The sequence below is a fragment of the Pelodiscus sinensis genome, chromosome 19 (assembly GCF_049634645.1).
Source record: "Pelodiscus sinensis isolate JC-2024 chromosome 19, ASM4963464v1, whole genome shotgun sequence".
Taxonomy (NCBI): domain Eukaryota; kingdom Metazoa; phylum Chordata; order Testudines; family Trionychidae; genus Pelodiscus; species Pelodiscus sinensis.
The window spans coordinates 9,112,466-9,135,994 of NC_134729.1; the positions used below are offsets into that span (position 1 = coordinate 9,112,466).

A 23,529-nucleotide genomic window follows, 5' to 3' on the forward strand; every position below is an offset into this window, starting at 1 on the left:
GTTTGGCTAGAGTTTCCCCTACAATATGTACCAGTTCCGACTTACATACAAATTCAACTTAAGAACAAACCTACAGTCCCTATCTTGTACGTAACCCGGGGACTGCCTGTATTTCTTGCTCAAGACTAGGAATGGCATTAAATCCCACAAAATTATGGACAGCATCTGACCATGCATGGTGCCAAATGCCATTCATATAATGTGAAGTGATTTCTTCCCATCACACAGCAATGTTTCCGCACTGTTTAAGATGATGTTTCCTTCACTGGCCATATGCTTAATCAGCACGGAGAATGTACTCTTTAGTTAATAAGCCTTGAATGTGTCTGCTGGACGCAAGTACAGTACTGGATTGTACAAAACAGGAACATGTTCCAATTCACTTTGGTCCCAATCTGTGCAAAAGACGGATATATAGATCAGAACGAGCATAAATTAGAACATATAATATGAGCGACGGATATCCGAAACAACAGATAAGAGGGAAACTTTTACCAGGGTCCCCTTGTAATAGCATTGTCATGATTCCTTTTGTTCATAGTATACTCTAAAAACTCATTATTCTTAACTCTTCTGACCATAGACTTTGTCCTTATTCTTTGCTTCTCTTTTCAATTTTTTATATTTCCTAGCTTCGAATTTATATTTACTGCTATCAGCTTTCCCTCTTTTCATTTATTTTCATGGAGAGATCTATCTATGGGTATGTCTAGACTACATGGCTCCATCGACAGAGCCATGTAGATGAGTTTATTAGACATAGGAAAATGAAGCGGCGATTTAAATAATCCACTTCATTTACATCAAAATGGCCGCCGCGTTGTGCCGATCAGCTGTTTGGCGTCACAGCGGGGCAGTCTGGATGCGCTGCGGTTGACAAAGGAAGCCTTTGTTGACTGCTCCTGTATGCCTCGTGAAATGAAATTTACCTGAGCAGTCAACAAAGGCTTCCCAGACTGCCCCGCTGTGCTGCCAAACAGCTGATCGGCACCATGTGGCGGCCATTTTGATGTAAATGAAGCATGATTATTTAAATCGCCGCTTCATTTTCCTATGTCTAGTAAACTCATCTACGTGGCTCCGTCGACGGAGCTATGTAGTCTAGACATACCCTAAATGTATGTGTACACACAGGGCAATTATTTTTACAGTTTTCAATCTCCTCATTAAGTTTGGCTGGTTCTTTTATCCAGTGTTATCAGTTGTTAAACATCTTTCTCAGTTATTACTTTTTGGGTGTGTAGGTAAAAGTTCTTAAGCAGTTCCCAATTTTCATTTATGTTTATGTGTGTAAATTCTTCTTTCCAGCTGACTGAACTGAGTTGTCTTCATATCTGGGAAATTGGTCCTTTTAAAACCTTACTTATATTACTAGCTTGGACATTAACAGATGTAATTACATCATGATCAGTTGCACCTCTGAACGTTTTATTTCTATGACTAATTCCTTTTTATTTGTCAAGGTGAGGTCTAATAGAGATTTTCGTCATATTTGATGTATCGCTTTGAGTTAGGAAATTGTCATGAATGGCTTTTAATAATTATGAGGATGTTTTAATATTGGCAGTATGAAGCCCTCAGGCATGTGCAATGTGAAATTGAAGTCTTCTATGTTACATTTTTTTTCATATACACAAGTTTGACGTTTTTTCCATTTTACTAGGGGGCTGCACCCTCCACTCGCTATACTCACCAACACCGCCCCCCCCCTTGGTCGCTGACTGTTTTTGCAGCTGGAGAGCCTGTTAATCTTGCACTGAGTCCAGTTGTGCTCTCCATGGCCCCAAATCACTTGCACGCTTCTCCACTCCTGCCCATCACATCCCTGGACAGGCCCCGCTATCTGAGCTCTCAGTCCATCCCTCCTGCTTGTGCCCTTCAATCGCCAGCCAGTGCTCCTTGCCTGCACATCCTTCCCGCGCCTGCTCCACCTGCCAATAAAATAGTCCATGGCCCACAGCCCGTCCACCTCCATCCTGCATTTCCTCCCCCACCATTCTCCCTAACCCCCTCTCTCCGCCCATCCCCCTCCTTCCATCCCTAGTCCCCCTCCGCCCTTCACTCCTACACCCCCATTTCCCTGCTTCCATTTATACTCCACCATCCTCCCTAATCCTCCCTCCCTCTCTCCCTGGCCTTCCCCCTTCTTCCATCCATAGCCCCACCTCCATTATCCATTCCTACACTCCCATTCCCTTACCTCCATTCCTACCTCCACCATCCTCCCTAACCTCCCTTCCCCCTCCTCTTCCTTTCATCTCTACACCCACCTCCATTCCTACATACACCCATCCTCCCTAACCCCTCCCTCGCCCCACCTGCACACTGCCCATGCCCCTGCCTCCATTCCTATATCCTCGTAGAATCATTGAGCTGGAAGAAACCTCAGGAGGTTATTGAGTCCAGCCCCCTGCCCGAAGCAGGACCACCCCCACCATTCCACCTTACCATACCACCCATCCCCACATATACCTTTCCTCCATCCCTATGCACACAGACAGGCAACCTAACCAGCAAAGAACCTAACCATCAGGCCTATATGAGGAATTTTTTTTGGGGGGGGGGGGGAAGGAGGAAGAAGAGGGGACTGCTCTGAGTGCTGTGACATCAAGATCTGGGCAGCTGCCTGGAGAGAAGGGGCAGTAAAGGTGGCATTGCTGGGATGTTGTGAAGCAAAATAGGGGGATTTCTGTGGGTAGAGGAAATGGAAAGGAGGCAAAAAAGGAGTCTGAAGGGAAGATCAGAGAGTGGAGGTTCCTTTTGGATGAAAGGTTGAGAAAGGGGGTGGGAGTCTGTGTCAAGGGGGCAGGAGAGGGGCTGAGGACACATGGACACAGGAGAGGGGCTGAAGATGGAAAGAGGGCCGGAGAGCCAAGCAGTGAGGGGGGGTATCCAGGTGCCACCATGCAGAGGCAGCACCCTCGCCCCCCGCTACCCGAGGCGTGTGCGTGGGGCTTCCCTGCATGGGGGGGGGAGTTGCACACGGGGCTTCCCTGCACAGGCGGAGGGGGGGGGTCGGCCCCGGGGCAGGCTGGTTTCTGGGGGGGGGGGTAATCCTGGGAGGAGGGAGATGCAGGGGACTCTCTCTGCCTCCCAGCCCCCACTCCCCAGCTACAGAACACTGTCCCCACTCCCCTGTCCCCAGCTACAGAACGCTGTCCCCACTCTCCTGGCCCCAGCCACAGAACTCTGTCCCCACTCTCCTGGCCCCAGCCACAGAACTCTGTCCCCACTCTTCTGTGCCCAGCTACCGAACTCTGTCCCCATTCCCATCCCCACTTCCCGAACTCTGTCCCCACTGGCACTCTGTCCCCTGCTGCAGAACCCTCTCGCCTGCCCCCCCCCAGCACCCTGTTCCCTCTCCCCTGTCCCCAGCTGCAGAACTCTGTCCCCACAAAATGTACAATTATAAATGCTTCATTTTAGATTTAAATAGCATGAATAAAAAACAGACCATTTATTTCATAACTATAAATGTGATTTTAATTTTATGTATCACATAATTTAAAAATAAACTGTTTATCAGAGTGTGTAAGTAAGGGCTGGGGATAGCAAGTGATGGACAGAAGGAGAATAGAGAGGGCGGGGCTTCAAGGAAGGGGCGGGGCGGTAGATCTTCACCTGTTCTGAGATTTAAAAAGTGATCTTGGGTATAAAAAGGTTGGAGACCACTGTGTTAGGGTATGTCTAGAGTACATGCCTCTGCCGACAGAGGCATGTAAAATAGGCTACCCGACATAGTCAATGAAGCGGGGATTTAAATATCCCCGGCTTCATTAAAATAAAAATGGCCACCGTGCTGTGCTGGCTCAGCTGATCGTCGGCACAATGTGCGAGTCAAGACGCGGATTGGTCGACAAGGGAAGCCTTTGTCGACCGTTCCCTTATGCCTCACGGAACGAGGTTTACAGGAGCGGTCAACAAAGGCTTCCTTTGTCGACCGATCTGCATCTTGACTCGCGCTGTGCCGACGATCCACTGAGCAGGCACAGCGCAGCGTCCATTTTTATTTTAATGAAGCCGGGGATATTTAAATCCCCGCTTCATTGACTATGTCGGGTAGCCTATTTTACATGCCTCTGTCGGCAGAGGCATGTAATTTAGACATACCCTTAAAGAACATTGATCTGTAAGCTTTCAAGATCACTTGCAACTGACTCTTAAATAACTTGGAAGGAAGCAAAGCCAATTTTGACAGAGTACCAATCCTTATCCTCTTTTGTCCACTTGGTCTTCTCTAAATAGCTTATAGCCATGATTTGAGTCATACTTGGACAACTGTCTTCTGTATTTGAGTTTTCAATAGGATAATGTTTAATAGCTCACTCTCTGCTTGGTCTTGCTGTGAAGCTATAATGTCATATATGCCATATTAATATGTTATCAGGGAACCCTGAAGTGGTGTAATCAATTCAGTGTTACAGTAGATGTGCCCTCTGAAAAAATGTCTTCAGCTAACCCTCTCGTTAGCCTAGTAAACTGTGCCCATTACTAGTGGGTGTGTCAGGAGTTGCCAGGAGGAGTGGTATCTGCCAGAAGTCTCAAGGTCTACGTGCCCCTTCAGCTGCATCTTGAAATATGCAAACCCTTCCTGCAATCTGGATATGTTCAATTTGCTCCTGGTAGCGGGGATAAGCTACAGCACATGATTGACACTGTTTTACATTTGTGATTATAAAGAATGGACTTTATTTTCTATGTTAATATATTTTGGTTCAGATTAAAAAATAAAGCTGTAACAGGACATAGTAGTGACCTAAACTTGCATTCATTCCTTACAATGTCATTGCCTAATCAAGTAGGCACAGTGACAGACTGTAAAAGGGGAAAGTCCCTTCCCTCCCCCCACCCCGAAATATTCCACAGCATGAAGCTTTCAAGGATGTAGGCAGAGTCTTATACTACCAGAATCCTAAATGGCTTCTTTTTTTTAACTAAGTAGTTGCAGCCTATAGAAGTCTTAAAAGCATATATTGAAAAGGGTAGGATGAAAACTTGTTTTCTGTGCATACATTTTTGCTGCCTGGTTGTAATGGACTCAAGTTGTAGTGGAAGGAGGTCTAGGTTGGATATTGGCAAAAACTACTTTACTAGGAGAGTGGCGAAGCACTGGAATGGGTTACCTAAGGAAGTGGTGGAATCTCCATCCCTAGAGGTTTTTAAGTCCTGGCCCTGGCTGGCATGATTTAGTTGGGATTGGTCCTGCTTTTAGCAGGGGGTTGGGTTCAATGACCTCCTGACGTCTATTCCAACCCTATGATTCTATGATTCTTCAAGCATATCACGAGGCAATACTGCTTGACCCCAAGTATGGTGAAATTTCTCAGTTACTCAGAGACATGATTTTAAAATGCCTTTCCCATACTTTAATGTGGAAAGCCTATGGTCACAGGTACCTGGTTTTTGTACAGGTATCTGAGATTCTTGTGGCATTTCACATTGTTATCTTTTCAAGTTGCCTTGTTGGAGTTTCTGCTAGCCATCAGGCAGATGATCTTTCTCTGAGACTGCTGTAGATTTGTTGAGGTGACAGTGGCTGAATTCCCACTGAATATCAGCTCCTGTTGTTAATTGATGGGTATTGACTACTTCTGAAGGAAGTTCTGCCCAGTCTTACACCAAAAGTCTGGTAGCTGTGAAAAGTGGCCAGAAAAAGATAAACAGGGAGGGCCTTTCCTTTCTAGGCTCTGACAGGGATGCCTATGAAAGGTTGTTGGGAGGAAGATGGCAGTTGTTTCTTGAAACTTGATTCTATTTAAAATTTACTGTAGAAAAATTATATTAGTGCTTATCCTGAATTTGATTACTCAGGGAAGGATGCACTAAGTATTGTTACCCAAGCGCCACTATTTAAAAAAAAAAGATGATTATGAAATGTGCGTTTGTTGCCTGATCAGACTGAGCAAGTTTGAAGTGTTAAATATGGTCCTTTCATTTTTTGGCAGTTACACCCAAGCCAGGAGCATCTACGGTACAAAACACAACTCAAGCATCGTCCCCTGCTCAAACACAGGCCTCACAACAGAATCTTCAGTCCGTGCAAACAACTCATTCCTTTCCTTCCTTGACCCCTGACATTATTGTCCAGACGCCAGTAATGACAGTGGTGCCTCCTCAACCATCTGCCCCTCCTCCACCTCCTCCCCCACCTCCTGTTCCCCCAACTCCTGCTCCCCAGCCCATTCAAGCACACCCGCCTGTTATCCCAACAGCTGCACAGCCTGTGAAGGTGAGTGAACAAGAACTCTGGAGTTAGTGAGTCAGGATTCTGTGTGTTCCATTTCCTCTCTAGGAGAGAAGAGGCTTGTGGGATGACTATTTTAAAACAGTCACTGTGAAGTCCCTTTCTTCTTAAGGTTTAAAACTGCTTTATAGATTTTTACTAATTGGAAGCAAGGGATTTCCAAGAGCGCATAGGAGTGTTAGGCTCCCGACTCCTTATTTGTCTTTGAAAATCCCACCTGAGTTGACTTGTGCAGGGTCATACAGCAGTAAAAGCAGAATGATGAGTATAGTCCAGGAGTTCTGATTCCCAGTCCTCTTCTCTAACCAGTAAGACCCTTCTTGACTTGTCCTTATCAATTAAAAGTAGAATCTGTTTCCCATGGGTTGACAGGTAGCAAAGTCATTGAATAGAATGAGATGTTTTTGGGAGGTTTGCAAGGAAAAGAAAACCCTCTGACTTGAGAAACTGTGTCACTCTGGTTAAGCGATGCAAAATTGACTAGTAATTTTGGTTTTTGGATGCTCAACTTAACATTCCAACTCATTAAAATCAGGTTCCTTTATGGTGTCTCAAATTGGGTACCCAGAATTGCCTCTTGCTTTTGCAAATTTTGGCATATATCTTCAGCAGATCAGAACCTGCCAACCAATACTTATTATTTTCAGCAATGTCTTTAATATTGTTGTATCAGTTAAGATTACTACTTCCATTTCTCCTGAGACATGTCGCTTCTGTGGCTGTCATGTGCCATATACAAAGTTCTTGGCAGAGTTAGGTACCCAAGTTGAATAAACTTTCAGTGGGAGTTGGTCACGTGATTGCCAAAATAATTTGGGTTCTGGGTTTTTGAAAAAACTGCACAAGCTGTAGAAAAGTATCCTAAGAGGTTTACTTGACCATGGTTCCTTAAGTAAAAGGTTTTAAGAACGTCTTTCAGCATGCATATTTATAGAAAGCTTTTTAACTTTTTTTTCCCATTTCACCTGAGTACTTAGTGTTTATACTTTAATATGCAACCAGAGGTGGATCCAGTGAATAGAATAGCAACAAAAGAGCACAAGATTATATTATATTGTAATGCTGTTGTATTTGTTATTTTACAGACAAAAAAGGGAGTGAAGAGGAAAGCAGACACCACAACACCAACAACAATAGACCCAATTCACGACTCCTCCTCACTGCCCACTGAACCCAAGTGTGCCAAGATGGGCCCACGAAGGGAAAGCAGCCGGCCAGTGAAGCCTCCAAAGAAGGATGTTCCAGATTCTCAACAGCATGTGGTAGAAAAGAGTAACAGTAACAAAGTGTCTGAGCAGTTAAAGTATTGCAGTGGCATCATCAAAGAGATGTTTGCCAAGAAGCATGCTGCCTACGCATGGCCCTTCTACAAACCTGTGGACGTGGAAGCACTGGGACTGCATGATTATTGTGATATCATTAAACATCCCATGGATCTGAGCACAATCAAAGTAAGCTCAGTTTCACATAGCCAAAACAATAGACTGTGCAGGAGGAATAACTTCCCTGGGGAAATGCAGTCTGTTTTACGTGCCAACTCGTGTGTGGGTGTACACATGTAGTTGCATGCTTAACATGGTGTGTTGTAGAGATCCACCAAAAATGTGTGTGATACAAAAGATTTTTCTCTGGGACTCTGAAATCAATTAACCATTCCCTTTCCACTTGAAAAGTCTGGTAGGGGGAGTCTCTTATCTGTCCATAGTTAGCTAATTTTTAGGTGGCAGGTTCTGAAAAGAGGATAATCATCTTTCCAAAATGGTCTTCAGAAAAAATTGCCTATGCATTTTATAAAAGTAAATGTCCTCTGCTGTAGCAGTCTACTCTGAATATGCTTAGCCAAGATAATGGGCTCCATCAGTACAGATTGCTGTAGTGGAATTTTTCTTTAAAAAAAAACAAAAAACAAAAAAACACCACTTTCCTCCCCCTCCCTCCCCGCCCTGGCTATTCACTGTTACAGGAAATGTTCTGCTTAACATAAAAGACCATATTAACAGCAAATCAAAGCTTTTTACTATAAAGACATAGCTAGCTCCATCTTGTGTAGTATTTGAGAATTGCTTATCCAAGAGAAGTAATTGCAAAGCAGTCCATATCTCTGCTGAAAATGCCGGTTTATTGATTGGAGCACTAAAATTGTATAACTTCATCATGGATATAGCCTTAAACTGCAGATTTCTTTGCTTGTATCAGTTTAACTCAGAGCCCTAATATTCACATAACTTTTTTCTTTTTAAAAATACTTTTAAGCAGAAGAAATAGGAAATTTTTCTCCCATGCCCATATTGAGATGACTTTACCAGTATGAGGTGAATGAAGGAAGATAGTTTTTCCTTCAATTGAATAATTAAAAAACTCTGCTAAAGATTGACTGAGTAACTTTGCCCTTTTTTCTGAGTATGCATAATAACTTTGAACATTCTGTAGTAACCTTCAAATCTAAGAAAAAAAATCAGGAAATTCTGGAAAAGTGCAAGTACAGAGAGGATCTGGATGGCTGAAGCATTGGTAATGGGATAATAAAGCTCTTTATTCCAGGTCACTGATTGAAATTTAGTTCAAGTTGGTTGTGAGCAAAAATCATTGCCCATGACAACTGTTCTATGTTTATATGAAATGCATTGGTGGGTCTTGTTCCAGTTGCTGATGGTCAGGTGTCCACCTCTCAAAAAAACACCATCACTTTTGGCCTTGTTGTTGGCAGGCACAGCAGAGAGGCAAAGGATTGAATGAGCCATGGAGACAGAACTATCCTCACCTCTGGCTCCTTCAGACAAAAATTGAGGTATATAATGAGATGGTGTGGACAAGTGTCTATAAATTGAGATCTGCACATGCCATGGCTTCACACCACTACATTCACTTCATAAATAAAATGAGGTTGCTGTGCAGGGAGTTTATTTTAAGGCTTGTGTTTTTGTAATGCCAGACAGTTTCTGGATTGACTAAGCCTGCACAATTTAACTGCTTTTTTTGTTTGTTTTTGTTTTCTTTAATTAAGATCTGTTTCTATCCTGGGGTGGGGAAAGATTCACCCATAGATCCTTGGGGGAATTTGTTCCCGCACTACTCTCTCAAATGTCCTGTGCTGCCACAGCCAGTTGGATGTGGTTCCCTGTGTCTGACAGAAAAATGCCAAGCATTTTGCCTTCTCAAATGCTTTGAAGTTTCTGCTGACCTGAAGGAGGGACTGTCTTGTGGTCCCAATTTCTAATTCCTCAAGCTGTCACTGCTATGCTGGACTGACCCTATTGTGGGATGTCTTTAATTGCTACTGACAGTTTAGGATTTCTCTTATAAAAAAGTGATACAACGATTAAAAACTTGTTTTTTTTAGAAATCATTTCTAATGTGTGTGTGAAGTTTTAGCACATTGTTGTTCAAAGTCCTGCACTGTGATTGGTAACGATATTCATGGGCATGGGGATCAGTAATCTAGTGTATTAGTTCTTTCATGTTGTTCATTGAATTAGTAGAGTAGTGAAAGTGTCTGCCAGATGCAGGCAGAAGTGTTCTCCCATGTGGTTTGCAGCTGCCCATTAGTATGGGGGGGCGGGAGGGGTGGTTCTGTAAAGGAATACCAGCTCCAGCATTCAATGTTCCATTTTGATCTCAGGAATTTGGCTGCATTATACATTTCTGTAGTTGTCTTATGGATGCACCTCCATGTTATAGTTCAGGGCAGTTGTAATCTGCTCCATTTTATGTAAAACAAATGCAGATCTCCAGTTTCGGGCAAGTTTCTAAAGCACTGCTCCATTTAGTAAAAGTTAGATATAAATGGAGATTAGGTGGAAGTCCAGAACTCTCAGAATGCCATAGTTCCAAGATGTTTCTTGTCCATTCAGTAACTTATTTTGTTTGCTCTGTTGATAGTGGAGTTTTGTTTTCCCTTCTAGTCTAAACTGGAGAACCGGGAATACAGAGATGCTCAGGAATTTGCAGCAGATGTCCGATTGATGTTTTCCAATTGTTACAAATACAACCCTGCTGATCATGAGGTGGTAGCTATGGCACGGAAACTGCAGGTAAAAAAACTGCTTTGTTAGAGTGCTTTTCTGTTTTGAATTCATATCTGAATGGTTTTCATAATGGTCGAGCACAACCTATACCTTAAACTTAAAAGTAAAATAAATGGAAGAACAGAAATATATCAGAAATATATATATTTTCAAATACAAATCTTCCACATTGTAATGCTAGCATGAACTATAGTTGCTATACCAGCTTGAATAGACTGTACTGGTAACTTTTTTTCTTTGAATAGTGTCCCTATAGTTACTCCACTTCAGGTGTACATGCATCTCTTGAATCTTTTATTGGAAATTTTCAGTAGCAGTGTCTGTTAAGCCCATTCATTTCACTCCACACATTATAGTTCCCTGTAACTGACTAGAGCTAGATACACACCATCCTCAGTTCTTTTTCAACCACCTCAGTGTGAGACAGTGTCTATCATACCTGCTTCTAGTGCTGCCTGGAGCTTGCTTTAGGATTGTCTAGGTTTTAGATTAGTGTCACTTCTACAAGTTATATTGTATAGTTTCTTTGCTTTGGTTGAGAGGGCTTTTTCAATGTTCCTTCTTCTCCAATGTTTCTTCTTACCCAGAATGAGTAGGAATGGTTATCCCTAGCCTCTGTTTCTCTGGAGGTGGGTGACAGGAGGAATCACGTGAGGATTATCTGTTGTGATCCCTCCCTCTGGAGCATCTGAGCATCTGGTATTGCCACCATTGGCAGACAGGATACTGGGCTAGATGGACCTTTGGTCTGACCCAGTATGGCCGTTCTTATGCTCTTTCCCTGAGAGTGGGGAGAGGTTCCCTTGATATTTCCAAAGAAGTCATAATCTTTGGTACCAATGATTTCTGCTAGGCAGAACACATAGCAAGTCTCTACCTGATACAAATCCATCTAACACCACAGGAATTTAGATATTTAAGAGACTTCTTTGTTTCAGAAGAATTGGAGTCTCTTGTCTCAGTAGGTACCAAGTGTCCAATGATACTAGTATCACCAGGATTAGATCTTTCCCTGGTGTCACCTGCTTCTCCAGTACTTTCTGAGCCAGGCAAAGCTCCTTCTGTAGAGAATAACATGGGCCTCTCTTCAGATTCCTAAATATTTGTGCAAGGACCAGTCATCATAGAGATATCTTGATAGAAAGAAAGATCTAGGAATAAGAAAAATCCATGTCTTTTCTCATTGGTATGACCAACATTAGATCTTCTATGCTTAATGGCTCTCTTCAGAGGCCATATTTAGACCTTTAGGCCACTTATTAACAATTTTCAAGTGCCTTTCTCATGGTGATCACTTGGGAAGACTGCTAGCACACATGCAGCTTGTACTTTTGTAACACATAATGCGAGGTTATACATTCACTGCTTCCAGGGATAGGTTAGGGTAATTTATAGCCTGGACAACCATGATCTAGACAAGCTTGTGTCTTTCCCTCATTGATCGAACCCTGCAAATTTGCAGGTATCTGCTTTGCATCCGCAGATGTGGATATGGATATCCACGGTTCATTTTTTGTGGATATCTACAGCTCATTTTTGTAAATACAGATGCGGGTACAAAATTTTGTATCAGTGTAGGGCTCTACTCATTTGGCTCACTCAGCTTGGTGGAACAATACATCCAAAGTCTGTGCTAGTGTTCCCTTCAGCCATTGTCATATCACTGTAACATTAGAGCAGTAGCCCCCAACCTTTTGGGGCTGCTGGGCGCCTGGGGGCGGGGCCGCACACGCGCCGGGTGCCCGGTGCTGGCACCACTCCTGTGCCACACACCCAGGGGTGGAGCTGCCCGTACGCCATGCGCCCGGGGCTGGCGCCGCTCCTGTGCTACGTACCCAGGGGCAGGGCCGCCCATGCGCTGCATGCCCGGGGCCAGTGCTGCTCCTGTGCCGTGTGCCCAGGGGCGGGGAAGCCCATACACTGCGCTCCCGGGGCCGGCACAGCCCATGCACTGCGCACCTGGGGGTGGGGCTGCCCATGTGCTGCACCCCCGGGGCTGGCAACGCTCCTGTGCCACGTGCCCGGGGTGGAGCTGGTCCTGATCAGTCGGTGGGCGCACAGAAATGGACCGGCAGGTGCCATGGCACCTGCGGGCACTGTGATGGGGACTACTGCATTAGAGACATCCATAGTATGATGCAGGGGCACACTTAGGGAGGCTCACCATTCAGGACATATTGTTCAAGTGTCTTCTACACATCAGTTTCCTGGTGCCATGAGTGGTCAAAAATGCCTTCAGCTACTTCATTCCATTAATCAAAGGCAAATCAATCAGTGTCATTGCACACAGCATAGCCTGCATGTTCTTCAACATTGTCAGGAGGAAAAGGGTGCAAGATCCCTTCTCTCTGTGCTGACTCAATAAAACTCTAAAATGGATGAATAAGCAATCACATCCTTATTTCAGTCTCACCTTCCAGTCTGACCGTGGCTGACAATCTCAGCTGTTGCTTCTCCCTGAGTATAAAGTGAGAGCTGGACTTGTGGATCCTCAGTTGTATTTTTCTGACACAGGTGTTTCTGGAGGTGGACTTGTTTACTGCTGTTGCTAATAGTAAATGCAATAAATTCTTCTCATTAGGGATAGAAGAGGTTAACTGCTTACTCAATAAACATAGACTTAGAACAGAATATTGAAGATCTCCTGTAGCTAATCATGAAAACCTCGGAGAGTAGCCATGTTAGTTTGTGAGGGTATGTCTACACAGCAACATTATTTCGAAATAACTAATGTTATTTTGAAATAACTTAGTCTGCATCTACACAGCAGGCAGTTATTTCGAAATAATGTCGAAATACTGTCAAGGTGGAGGACTTCTTACTCCGACTCCTGTAATTCTCATTGTACAGGGATTAAGGGAAGTCAGAGAAAGAGTGCTCTCTCCCGGACTTCCTGCTGTGTAGATAGCTTATTTTGGCATTTGCCGCTATTTTGACTTAAGCTACCCAATTGACGTAGCTCAGTTTGCGTAGCTTATTTCGAGCTAAGCCCTGCTGTGTAGATGCACCCTACCTGAAAAACTTAAAAAACAATGATTGGTCCTGCAGCACCTTAGAGACTAACAAAAATGTATATAGTATCATGAGCTTCCGTGGGCACGCCCCACTTCTTCAGATGAATGGAGCAAGGGACCCATAGGTCCAAATAAATAGCAGAAGAAGAGGGGAGATGGGGAGGGAAAGAGAAGGTGGGGGGAACTTGTCAGTTAGAGTGTCCATGTTAAATGAGTCTAATAGAGTGGGCTGTGAGTGCCAGATACTTAGCTTTTGATGTCATTAGGGTGTTCAATGTAGCAGCCCATCCAGTTCATGTCTTTGTTTAAACCTTGATGTCAGATTTGCAAATAAAGGCAAATTCCACAGCTTTTCACTCCAGCTTTTTTTTTAAATTGCTTTGTAACAGTATAGTCACTTTTAGATCCATTAGTGAGGGCCCCAGGCAAGTTAAAATGTTTCCCAACAGTTTTCTCTGTGTTACCATTTTAAATATCTGATTTGTGTCCATTAATCCTTTATCATAGAGAATGTCACAGGATCAATGTGACACAAAGAATTAATGGACACAAATCAGACATCTGAAATGGTAACATACAGAAACAGGAAAAACTGAGGAAATGCCTCAAGAAGTGAGCCAAAGTACTTCTCTCCAAAATCTGCTTTGGGACACTAATCTCGTTTTGTGGATAATATTCAAGGATGTTGGAGCCATTGGATAGCCTTATATGAAGCTTTGTCTATTCAGTTGGAAGTGTCCCATCTTGTTTCTATTGTAGAACGTTTTAATCAGGTCTTTCTGCTTTCCATCCCCAAATATTGAGCTTTTAATTCTACCTGATCTATTTGGGCTATGCGCTTTGAGGGCAGTGGAATTTATACATTTATTATAGACAATAGGGAATGTACTTTATATATTCTTAGACCCCAGGTTTCACTGTTCCACTTTTCAATGCTGGTCACTCTTTTTGCTTTGACTCAAAAAGGCATTATGGATGCTTTTGTGACTTCTTTGCTGCAATTCTAGGATTGTTTAAAGAAATAGTAATAATTAGCCTGAGCTTTCACAGTCTTAAATAGCTGCTTCTGTTTCACTTATTCAAGAGTGATTGTAGCAATGTTGATTCCAGGATATTAAAGATAAGATGGGTGAGGCAAAAACTTTTATTGGACCTCCCCTTTGTTGCACAGAGCTCTTCCTCGGGTTAAGGCACACAGATGTAGCAACTGTCTTTTGCAGGGCAGTCACGTGTGGTGTTTTGTAACCAGTGCTACCTAATGAAACCGCTATTTCTGATAACGATGTTCTAAACCACAACACTGATTCTTTTATAGTTCACAGACTGATTCAATTGGTGAAGGAATTCGACTTGAGTGCATTGAGTGAGCTCCATCTTTTTGAATGACCTCAGGAGAACCCAATGAGTTGCATTTCTTAGTTAGTGGTGACATGGAAGATGTGGTCTTCATGGTATAGTATCATGCTTAAATAACAGTTTTCTTGCTGGATCCTGCTTAGCAAATAGGTGTCAGATACATTTTGAAATTCAGCCTCTTTCCCTTGGCTACTTTAATCTCTATTTTTGCACCCTCTTCTCCTATATATCATGTCTGTTGCTGACTTTCAGAATTTTTCTGAAGCAACACAGAGTGAGACAGGGCTTATCTGATTTTGAAATTGTAATCAATTTCTGAATAGCAGTGACCAGTCTTCATTTTGCCTAACTCTGATTTTGAAAGCCTTAACTGGTAAGAGGCAGAAGGTGAAATCCTGGTCCCATTAAAAAGCAAAGGCAAGATTCCAATTGGTGGGACCAGGATTTAACCCACACACTGTATCTGTCTGCACACTCATTAAGGTAGGTTTGTTCACAAGCGTTAAAGAGTGACAACTTGCTTTTGTTTTTTAAAAGGAAGGTTATACACCACAATAATTGAATTGTTGGCTTATATGCAGTTAATTTTTACTATATGCCGTTTTTGAATATCAATTACCCAAGGAATATGAATCTTAGTATCCTGTAACTTTTGCTGGTCTGTGCTGCATTTAAGCAGGCAAGATATATGTCCTTATATTCCTGTGTGACTTTGGAGAAAGAACCCTGCACTGTAGCCCAAAGGAGCATTAGCTCTTTTGGAAACATGATAACACTGTGTGAGCTCTCAGCTCTTTGTTAGTGCATTATAACTGTCTAGCTTACAGCAGTAGTCAAATCCATGCCCTGAATTTCCATACTGCTGAGTGATCTGCTTAGCATTTTGGACAGCATGTTACCCATTTTAAAACCTTGTTAAAAATTATTAAATGGAGAAGGTTATGTGTTAAAGGAAGGACTGAGCGATTCACCAGAGAGAACATGCAAGTATCAATGCTGCTGGCACATCTGACAAGGAGCACTTAACTAGCACAGACAAATTTAAATTACAGCTCACAGTTGTAACATCATGGCTGTGACTAGACTGGCAAGTTTTTCCACATAATCAGATGATTTTGCGGAAAAATTTGACAGCTGTCTACACTGGCCGCTTGAATTTCCGGAAAAGCACTGACGATCTCATGTAAGATTGTCAGTGCTTTTCCGGAAATACTATGCTGCTCCCGTTTTGGCAGAAGTCTTTTTCCAAAAGACTTTTGCCCAAAAGGGCCAGTGTAAACAGTACAGTAGTGTTTTCCGCAAAAAAGCCCCGATCGCGAAAATGGCGATCGGGGCTTTTTTGCGGAAAACGGCGTCTAGATTGGCCACGGACGCTTTTTCGCAAAAAGTGCTTTTGCAGAAAAGCATCCTGCCAATCTAGACGTGCTTTTCCGAAAATGCTTTTAACAGAAAACTTTTCCGTTAAAAGCATTTTCGGAAATTCATGCCAGTCTAGACGTAGCCCGTGTGTTCTGCACATGTGTGCTATGCCTGGCTATTACTCCACAGAGATCACTGTTCTCGTTCCTCCCTGCCTCCTACAGTAACTTATATGAAATCCTGGCCTCCCAGTCTTAGAATTCAGGGCATTTGTGCTTTATTTGTGTCTTATGACTATGGTTAGGAGAATGAAAGACATGAGACTTAGAATGCCTCTCATGTCTGAAGTGATGTTAGAGATCAGTGTTAAATCATATCTCAGATACCTACCTAGTCTTCACTATATAACACTACATAGTGATTTGCCCAAGACCTTGTCATGCAATCTGAAGGTCATTTTGTGCCAAGCCTTTTAGTGTAGCACTAGAAGTGAGCACAGTTAAACTTCCTGACTATCCTACTGTGTAACAGAGGAGTGAGGGGCTCGTCTTTTCCCCTGGAGAGTCTATTCCTCTTTCTTCAGACATGCACCAACATATATCAATGACATTCTTCCAGCCATGATTTAAAACTAGCTTCCTGCTTTGCATTTTATGGGAATTTTTTTATTATTGAATGGGTTTCCTATAATACACCAATTTTTGGAAACTTACTAGTTTGAATTTTGTTTTTTGGGGGACAGTAGGGGCAGAACTCAAGCCTTTGTGTTAAGCGCAGAAAAAAGTGGTTTTACTTCACTTGTCTATTGGCTTTTTGACTGGATAACATTTTGAGCACTCTGTGTCACTGCTGTTCTAACTAGGGCAGGTTCACAAGGGCAAAAAGTGTTGATAGGCTAGTGATCATAACTGTCTCATTCCATGCAACGAAATCTTCTATGTAGTTATTGTTTATTTCCATTACTTTAACACAGGGGTGGGCAGTAAATTTTGATGGGGGACACTCCAAGATGGTAAGTGGTCCAGGGCTGCACTTGGGGAGGATGGATACAGGAGAAGATTCTGGCCAGGGGAGGGTTTAAGAGGTGATGCAGGGTCTGGGAGGGTGTTGTCACTGGGGGAGGTGGTACAGAGGGTTTGTGTGGTGAACTGGGTGGTGATGGCAGAATGGAGCAGGGAGTGGGAGGTGCCAGAGGCAGGCTCTGAAGGCGCTTACCTAGGCAGCTCCCAGCCTGCAGCACCCTGAGGCAAGCTTCCTGGCTGCTGCAGGCCCAGGCTGCTCAAAGCGGCTGGTTGCAACCTGTGGCTCTCTGCTCCAGGTGGCGTGGGGGAACTGGCTAATGGGAGCTGAGAGATTTTGCTGAGGGGTGAGGGCAAAGTGTGAAGCCTCTCCCTCCCCCCAGCACCCAGACCTGAGCGCCACAGGGAATAGCCAGATCCTTAAAGCGGCATGAAGATGCTCTGTGCCTGATGGTCCTGGCGAGGTAGCCTGCAAGCCAGATCCAGGAGCTGGTATCTTGCGCACCCCTGTCTTAGCATCCAGAGGCCCAAACTGAGATACACAGTGGGACCCGCAGGGACTCTTGTCCTGTGTGTATATACATTGCCTCACTATCTAAGTAGACAAGTAGACTATAGGAGAAAAATAGCAGCCATTATCCCTAATTGTACTGATGGGGATCTGAGGTACAAAGATTGTTAACTTTTGTAAGATCACATAGGAATTGGAAGTTGTTCCTAGGTTTTCTGTGGTCCAATCTAGTGCCTTAACAACAAAACCATCTTATCTTTTTTACAGTCTGTACCATTGGTAAGAGAAAGAAATACTACTAAATTATTTGCTTCAGCTGCTCCCTGTGATTTTTAATGCACTCAAGACCTTGCAGGGAGGGCTGTAATACTGAGTGCTGACTATTAGAACAGGGACAGTTGCCCTCTGGAAGGGATGGGAAGACTAGGGCACATTGGCCAATCTGGCCCCTGACTTCCCTTTTGGGGGTGGGGGAGTAGAGGGGAGCCTGCATTAAACTCCTACATGGCCTGTTCTGCCTAGAGGGAAGGCTCTGTGCATGGCTGTTCTTTTTCTGGCTAGGGTAATGGTAGCACAGAGGCCTGCAGGCTTTTCCCCTGGGAATCAAGGCCCACTGGCAGAGCCATGTGCTCTCCCCCACCCCCAAGCTGCACAAAGTAAACACCCCTATCTCTGGCACCCTACTTTATGCTCAGCCCACTCCTGCACCCTGCCTCCAGACCACTCATCAGCAGCCTGCTCCTGCAGAATGAACCCCATTTTTTGGTCCCAGCCCAAAAGTGTTATTCCAGCCCTGAAGGGAAGCCATGAGCCATAGCGCACCTATGCTGCCCTCTCCCCCCACACTTGGGGCCCAACTTACATGAGTGAGGTGTCCTTTCTTTTTCTGCTTCTCAGCTGGGGCCCAGATCAGAGAGGGTTTTTTGTTCTTCTCACTTGTTTGGTCCCGACTGATTCTTCTGGGTGCCAGTGTCCCCCCAACCCAACAAAGGCTTTGTGTCATGTGTGACACACTGAGACCAAAATTTAAAGCTAATCAAAATAGTAAATGTATAGCTTTTCGTAACTCTCAATTTAAACTAAGCATTTTTGCACAAGTCTGCGGGTAAATCTAGAAGCTGTGGCTATTTGTATCTCAGTGCTTGTTGTCTGCCAGTAGCCAAGTAGATGTAGGTAGTGGTTTTGGGGGTGATTTGGCTTACACTATTCTGAATTTATTAGCTCTCCAGCTTATTTTTAAAGATTCTATCGGTTTTGCTCAGAAATTAAGATCATTGTGTGATATAAAAGGAATTGTCTTTTACACTGTAATCTTTGCTTGAAAATCAGTCTTTTCAGAAATGCTCTCAATCTCTTTGACGTGGCTAAGCGTTGTGAATTGGGTGTTGAAAATATACTTCCAAGGAACTAAAGAAAAAATGCATTAAATCTGTAAACTTTGACGTGGGATGACCTAAAGAACAACAGGGTTTAGTTTGAGTGAATATGATTCAGGTTCTATAAGATCCAACAGACAGACTGGAGCATTGCCTTGTGAAAGTAATGGATAGTAAAATCCAAAAGCAAAAGTGGCTGTGTGTTTTGTGGATGAACCCTACATGCGAAATAGCATAAACAGGTTATTTGTCCTTTGTATTTGGTATTGATAAGTCCACTGCTAACATAGAATATTCAGCTTTGGTGCCCACATTTCAAGAAAGAGAAATAAGAGGATTCAGAGAAAAGCCACAAGAATGATTAAAGAATTAGCGATGGAGATCAGTCTGTTTATAGAAGGTTACAGGGATAGTTGACTACAACCTTATAAGTATTCACCTAGGGAGCAAATATTAAATGATGAGCTCTTTAGTCTGGCTGAGAAGGGTCTAACAATGATATAATGGCTGAAAGGTGAAGCAAAGCAAATTCAAGATAGAAATAAGGTATGGATATTTAAACAGTGAGAGGTATTAATCAACCATTGAAATAATTTATACCATGAATCATAGTTCATTCTCCATTACTGACCCTTTTTTTTTTTTTAAAAATCAAGATTGTTTTTTCTGAAAGATTTGTTCTAGGAATTATTTTTGGGAAAGTTCTAAGTTATGCAAAATGGTTATATTAGATCAAGCATTCTCAAACTTGGGAGGTTGTGATCCCTCAAGTGGTCATGTGGTTGTTACATGAAGGTGGTGAGCTGTCAGCCTCCACTCCCAAACCCTGCTTGCTATGTGAAAGGAATCACCCATACAAAAGTTTGAGAGCTACTGAACAAGATGATCACAATGGCCCCTTCTGGCCTAGGAATGTATGAAATTATAAAAGTTGCTAGAACTCAGTCATGAAAGCTAGAAGAGGAATTGGAATGAAGTTCATTATCTTAAATCTTAAGGATGGTCAGTGTAAAGGGACAACCATATTTATCTTAGGTCTCCTGAAATCTTATTGGAATCATTGCTTCTGCTAGTCCCATCCACCAAGACAGAAAAACATGCAGTAATCATTGTGTGAAGAAGTAGAGAGAGTGTCTCATTTTTGAGTAGTGTCCCTGTAGGTGTGAATATGCATCTCTTATCCTGGATTCAAGTATCAGAGGGGTAGCCGTGTTAGTCTGAATCTGCAAAAGCGACGAGGAGTCCTGTGGCACCTTATAGACTAACTGAAGTGTAGGAGCATAAGCTTTCGTGGGCAAAGACCCACGAACGACGAAGTGGGTCTTTGCCCACGAAAGCTTATGCTCCTACACTTCAGTTAGTCTATAAGGTGCCACAGGACTCCTCGTCGCTTATCCTGGATTGGAAATTTTCCATTAGCAGTGTTCACTGAGACGTGTTGTTCTTCTCCTTTTTTTGCCCCATTTTTTCATAGGCAGCTTGTTTGGCCGGTCTGGGCATGGTTGGCTTGCCAGGTTTCAATTGTTACCTCTTGTCAGGAGACTATCCTGATCAGTGACAGACAGTATAAATTTATCTGTTTGTCGCTTAGGAGAGTCCCATATCTCCCCAAAGTGTAACTTTTGCCTGTCTCTAAAATCTGCAACTCAGAACAATACAGAAACCAAATTGAAGCTGCTACTGATGGAGCACTCCCTTCAACCCGCTTCTCGGTCAGGTAAGGAGATCCTCACAACATATCCATTGTCTCATTAATTTTGCTTAAGGTCTCTCCTCAGGAGGAGAAGATCTTGAAGGACTTTGGGAAGGCACCAAAGAAGAGGAGCTTGATCTTCCACCAGAAAGCTCTAGCCACAAAAAATCCTGATCTCCTGGTAGATTTACAGTGTCATCAGATTTGACCTCTTTCTCATATCCATTGTTCTGAGTAGAGACTTCCTCCAGTACCAGTTGAGCAGGGAGACCTTGGAACCTTTAGGAGAAAGTGCTGGTGGGGCCATAGAACTATCTTCCTCTAGATTCGCACTGTTTCAGATTTATCAACATTGCCCACTTTGCACCATTGTTACAAGCAAAACTGGAGTATGTACCTTTGGCCCTGGTGCCTACACACTCCAAACTAGGGATGTTAAGGACTAGTCGACTATCCTATAAGCAAATGCTTATCCAATTGTCAGTTCACTAGTCGACTAATTGATTCCCTCCCCCACCTGTCAGATAGAGGTAGTAAAGGGGGGAGAAGAGAGGATACTTCAGAGACAGCGCCGCACAGCTGAGCCCAGGATGCTGAGGCGGCGTTCAAAGGAGCAGCCCCGCACAGCTGATCCCCGCGCAGCATTTTTGCGGAACCCGGGATCAGCTGGGGAGTCCCCAGCTGACCCTGGGTTTGGGGGAAATACTGCACTGAACCCGCGGCCAGCTGACCCCGACTCCGCGTGGCATTTCAAATTAGCAGCACAGCATGGAGCCTGGGGTTAACTCTGAGTCCCCTGCTAAACCTGGGCTCCATGCTGCGCTGCTGCTTTGAAATGCACAAGAGCCCCCGCGACACTTGTGCATTTCAAACTGGTACGCTGTGTGCAGCCCAGGATCAGCGGGACTTCCTGCTGGCCTCGGGCTGCTCATGGTGTTCCACATTCCTCCTTGATCATTTCAAAGGAGGAATGCAGAAGTGCCTATCCAGTAGTCAATGGAAATTTCATTGACTACTACTCGACTAGTCAATTACCTGTTACTTAACATCCTTACTCCGAACCAGTGGTACTAGGTAAGTCAACTGTTGCATTAGCACCACAGGAATTCCATTGCTTCAGAAACTTACAAGGGTTAGAGACCTCAGAGGGGTAGCCATGTTAGTTAATCTGTAACTTTGAAAATGAGTTGTCCTGTGGCACCATAGAGGCAAAAAATTATATATAGTATCATGAACTTTCATGGGCAAAACCCATATATATTTTTTTTCATTTATTTATTTGTTAGTCTCTAAGGGTATGTCTACACTAGCTCATTAATTCGAGCTAGGTAGGCAGATGAGGTGACCGGAGTTGCAAATGAAGCCCGGGATTTAAATATCCTGGGCTTTATTTACATGTTCCCGTCTAGTCGCCATTTTGAAATTTCACTAGCCCGAACTCACTGCCACGCAGCTACTCGCGGCTGTGAAACGTTAATTCAAACTAAGTCCTTAGTTCTAGTTAACTGTTACTCCTTGTGGAACATGCAAATAAAGCCCGGGATATTAAATCCTGGGCTTCGTTTGCAACTCCGGTCGCCTCATTTGCCTACCTAATTCGAATTAACGAGCTAGTTTAGACATACCCTAAGGTGCCACAGGACTACTTGTTTTTTAAAGGTTTAGATGAGCTGGAGTATCCACTGATTATGGGTACAAACTGACTCTGTACTGCATGATTCTTTTCTCTTCCCCTGGAGGATATTGAGGAGGATGAAAGAGACATGTGCTCAGTCTCCTTATCAGTGTGGCGTACCTCTCTATATCATTACAGGAACCCATGCTTTGACAAGTGTTTTTGTCCATGTCAGAGATTGTGAGTTCAGTCACTGGGATCTTTAGACAGCATATTAGCAGCAATAGTCTAGACCCCTGGCTTTATTGCACCAGGAAGCTAGGATCAAACAGTCTCTTCTTCCAGACTTCCAACATCAGAAGACCTTTGAGGGACAGGAGGCTAAGGTGGCAAACAAGGCTACATTTCAAACTTCTTTATTTTTGACTCCAGATGAAGTAGTCATGCTTCCACCCTCATTGATATTTGACTGATTTTGCCGATTCTAGGATCTTGTGAAGAAGATAGGACAGCCTCCAGAAAACTCTTGAGGAATTTAGACTTAAAGTACAAGCACCTGTACATTTTGCTGGCACTTGCACAGCCACATAGGTTGCTCTATCCAATAATAAAGTGCTTATGTATCCAACAAAGACTTTATTGAACATCTTCCACAAAAGCACAGAGAGCATATTGAGGCCATCATCGTGGGAGTCAGTTATTAGCCAGAACTTCTCTCACAGCATTTAATGTGCACAGGGTGTCATAGCTCCAGCTGTTAGGGTTCCTGAGAGAGGCTCAACATATCCCAGGGATGACCTAAAGAATGGAAAAACCATGGGGACCCAGAGATGGCAAACTCCAGAGAATCAGGTAGGAAGTTATCCGTGAAACTTTGCAGGGAATTGGTTGTAGAGCTGAAGACTAGCTCTGCATGTTTTTGGTAGGATTCCTGCTCAGCTGGGGGCAGGCAACTGCACCACCAAAAGGGACCTTGATTGGGGCTCAGTGGAGACGGATGGTCCAGGTACTCCTACCCTAGCCACTGCTCCCTTCAGGGTGGTGGTCCCCCACTCACCTGTACAGTTGACTCTGACAGTTGGTCTGCACTGCCCTGGTAACGAGGAATGGTTACTGACTCTGATTGGTGGGCTGCAATGCTCCAAGACCAGGGTCAATTCTTTGTACTCAGTCACCAGGCTGTAAAGGGTCACCAGGCTGTAAAGCCCCTTTCCATTGCCCCCAAAGGTTGACAAGCTGTCTATTGCTCCTTGTCACAGAGTTGGGACCTCACAGGGGAAGGGGTTTTACTCAAAGCATTTTCTTGTGCCTAAGAAA

At 43.7% G+C, this 23,529-nt stretch overlaps 1 protein-coding gene across 11 annotated transcripts in view; it reads left to right on the forward strand.

Moving 5' to 3' along the window:
- The window catches only part of BRD4 (bromodomain containing 4), a 217,541-nt gene that overhangs the window by 125,732 nt on the left and 68,280 nt on the right, over nt 1-23,529 (forward strand). For 9 of the 11 annotated variants that reach the window (XM_075902152.1, XM_075902151.1, XM_075902155.1 and 6 more), the window contains 4 exons: nt 5,946-6,229; nt 7,330-7,695; nt 8,952-9,032; nt 10,147-10,275. In XM_075902152.1, coding sequence (XP_075758267.1) covers nt 5,946-6,229; nt 7,330-7,695; nt 8,952-9,032; nt 10,147-10,275 — 860 coding nt within the window. The remainder of the gene's footprint in view (nt 1-5,945; nt 6,230-7,329; nt 7,696-8,951; nt 9,033-10,146; nt 10,276-23,529) is intronic. The other 2 variants (XM_075902157.1, XM_006119951.4) reach the window with 1 other exon arrangement.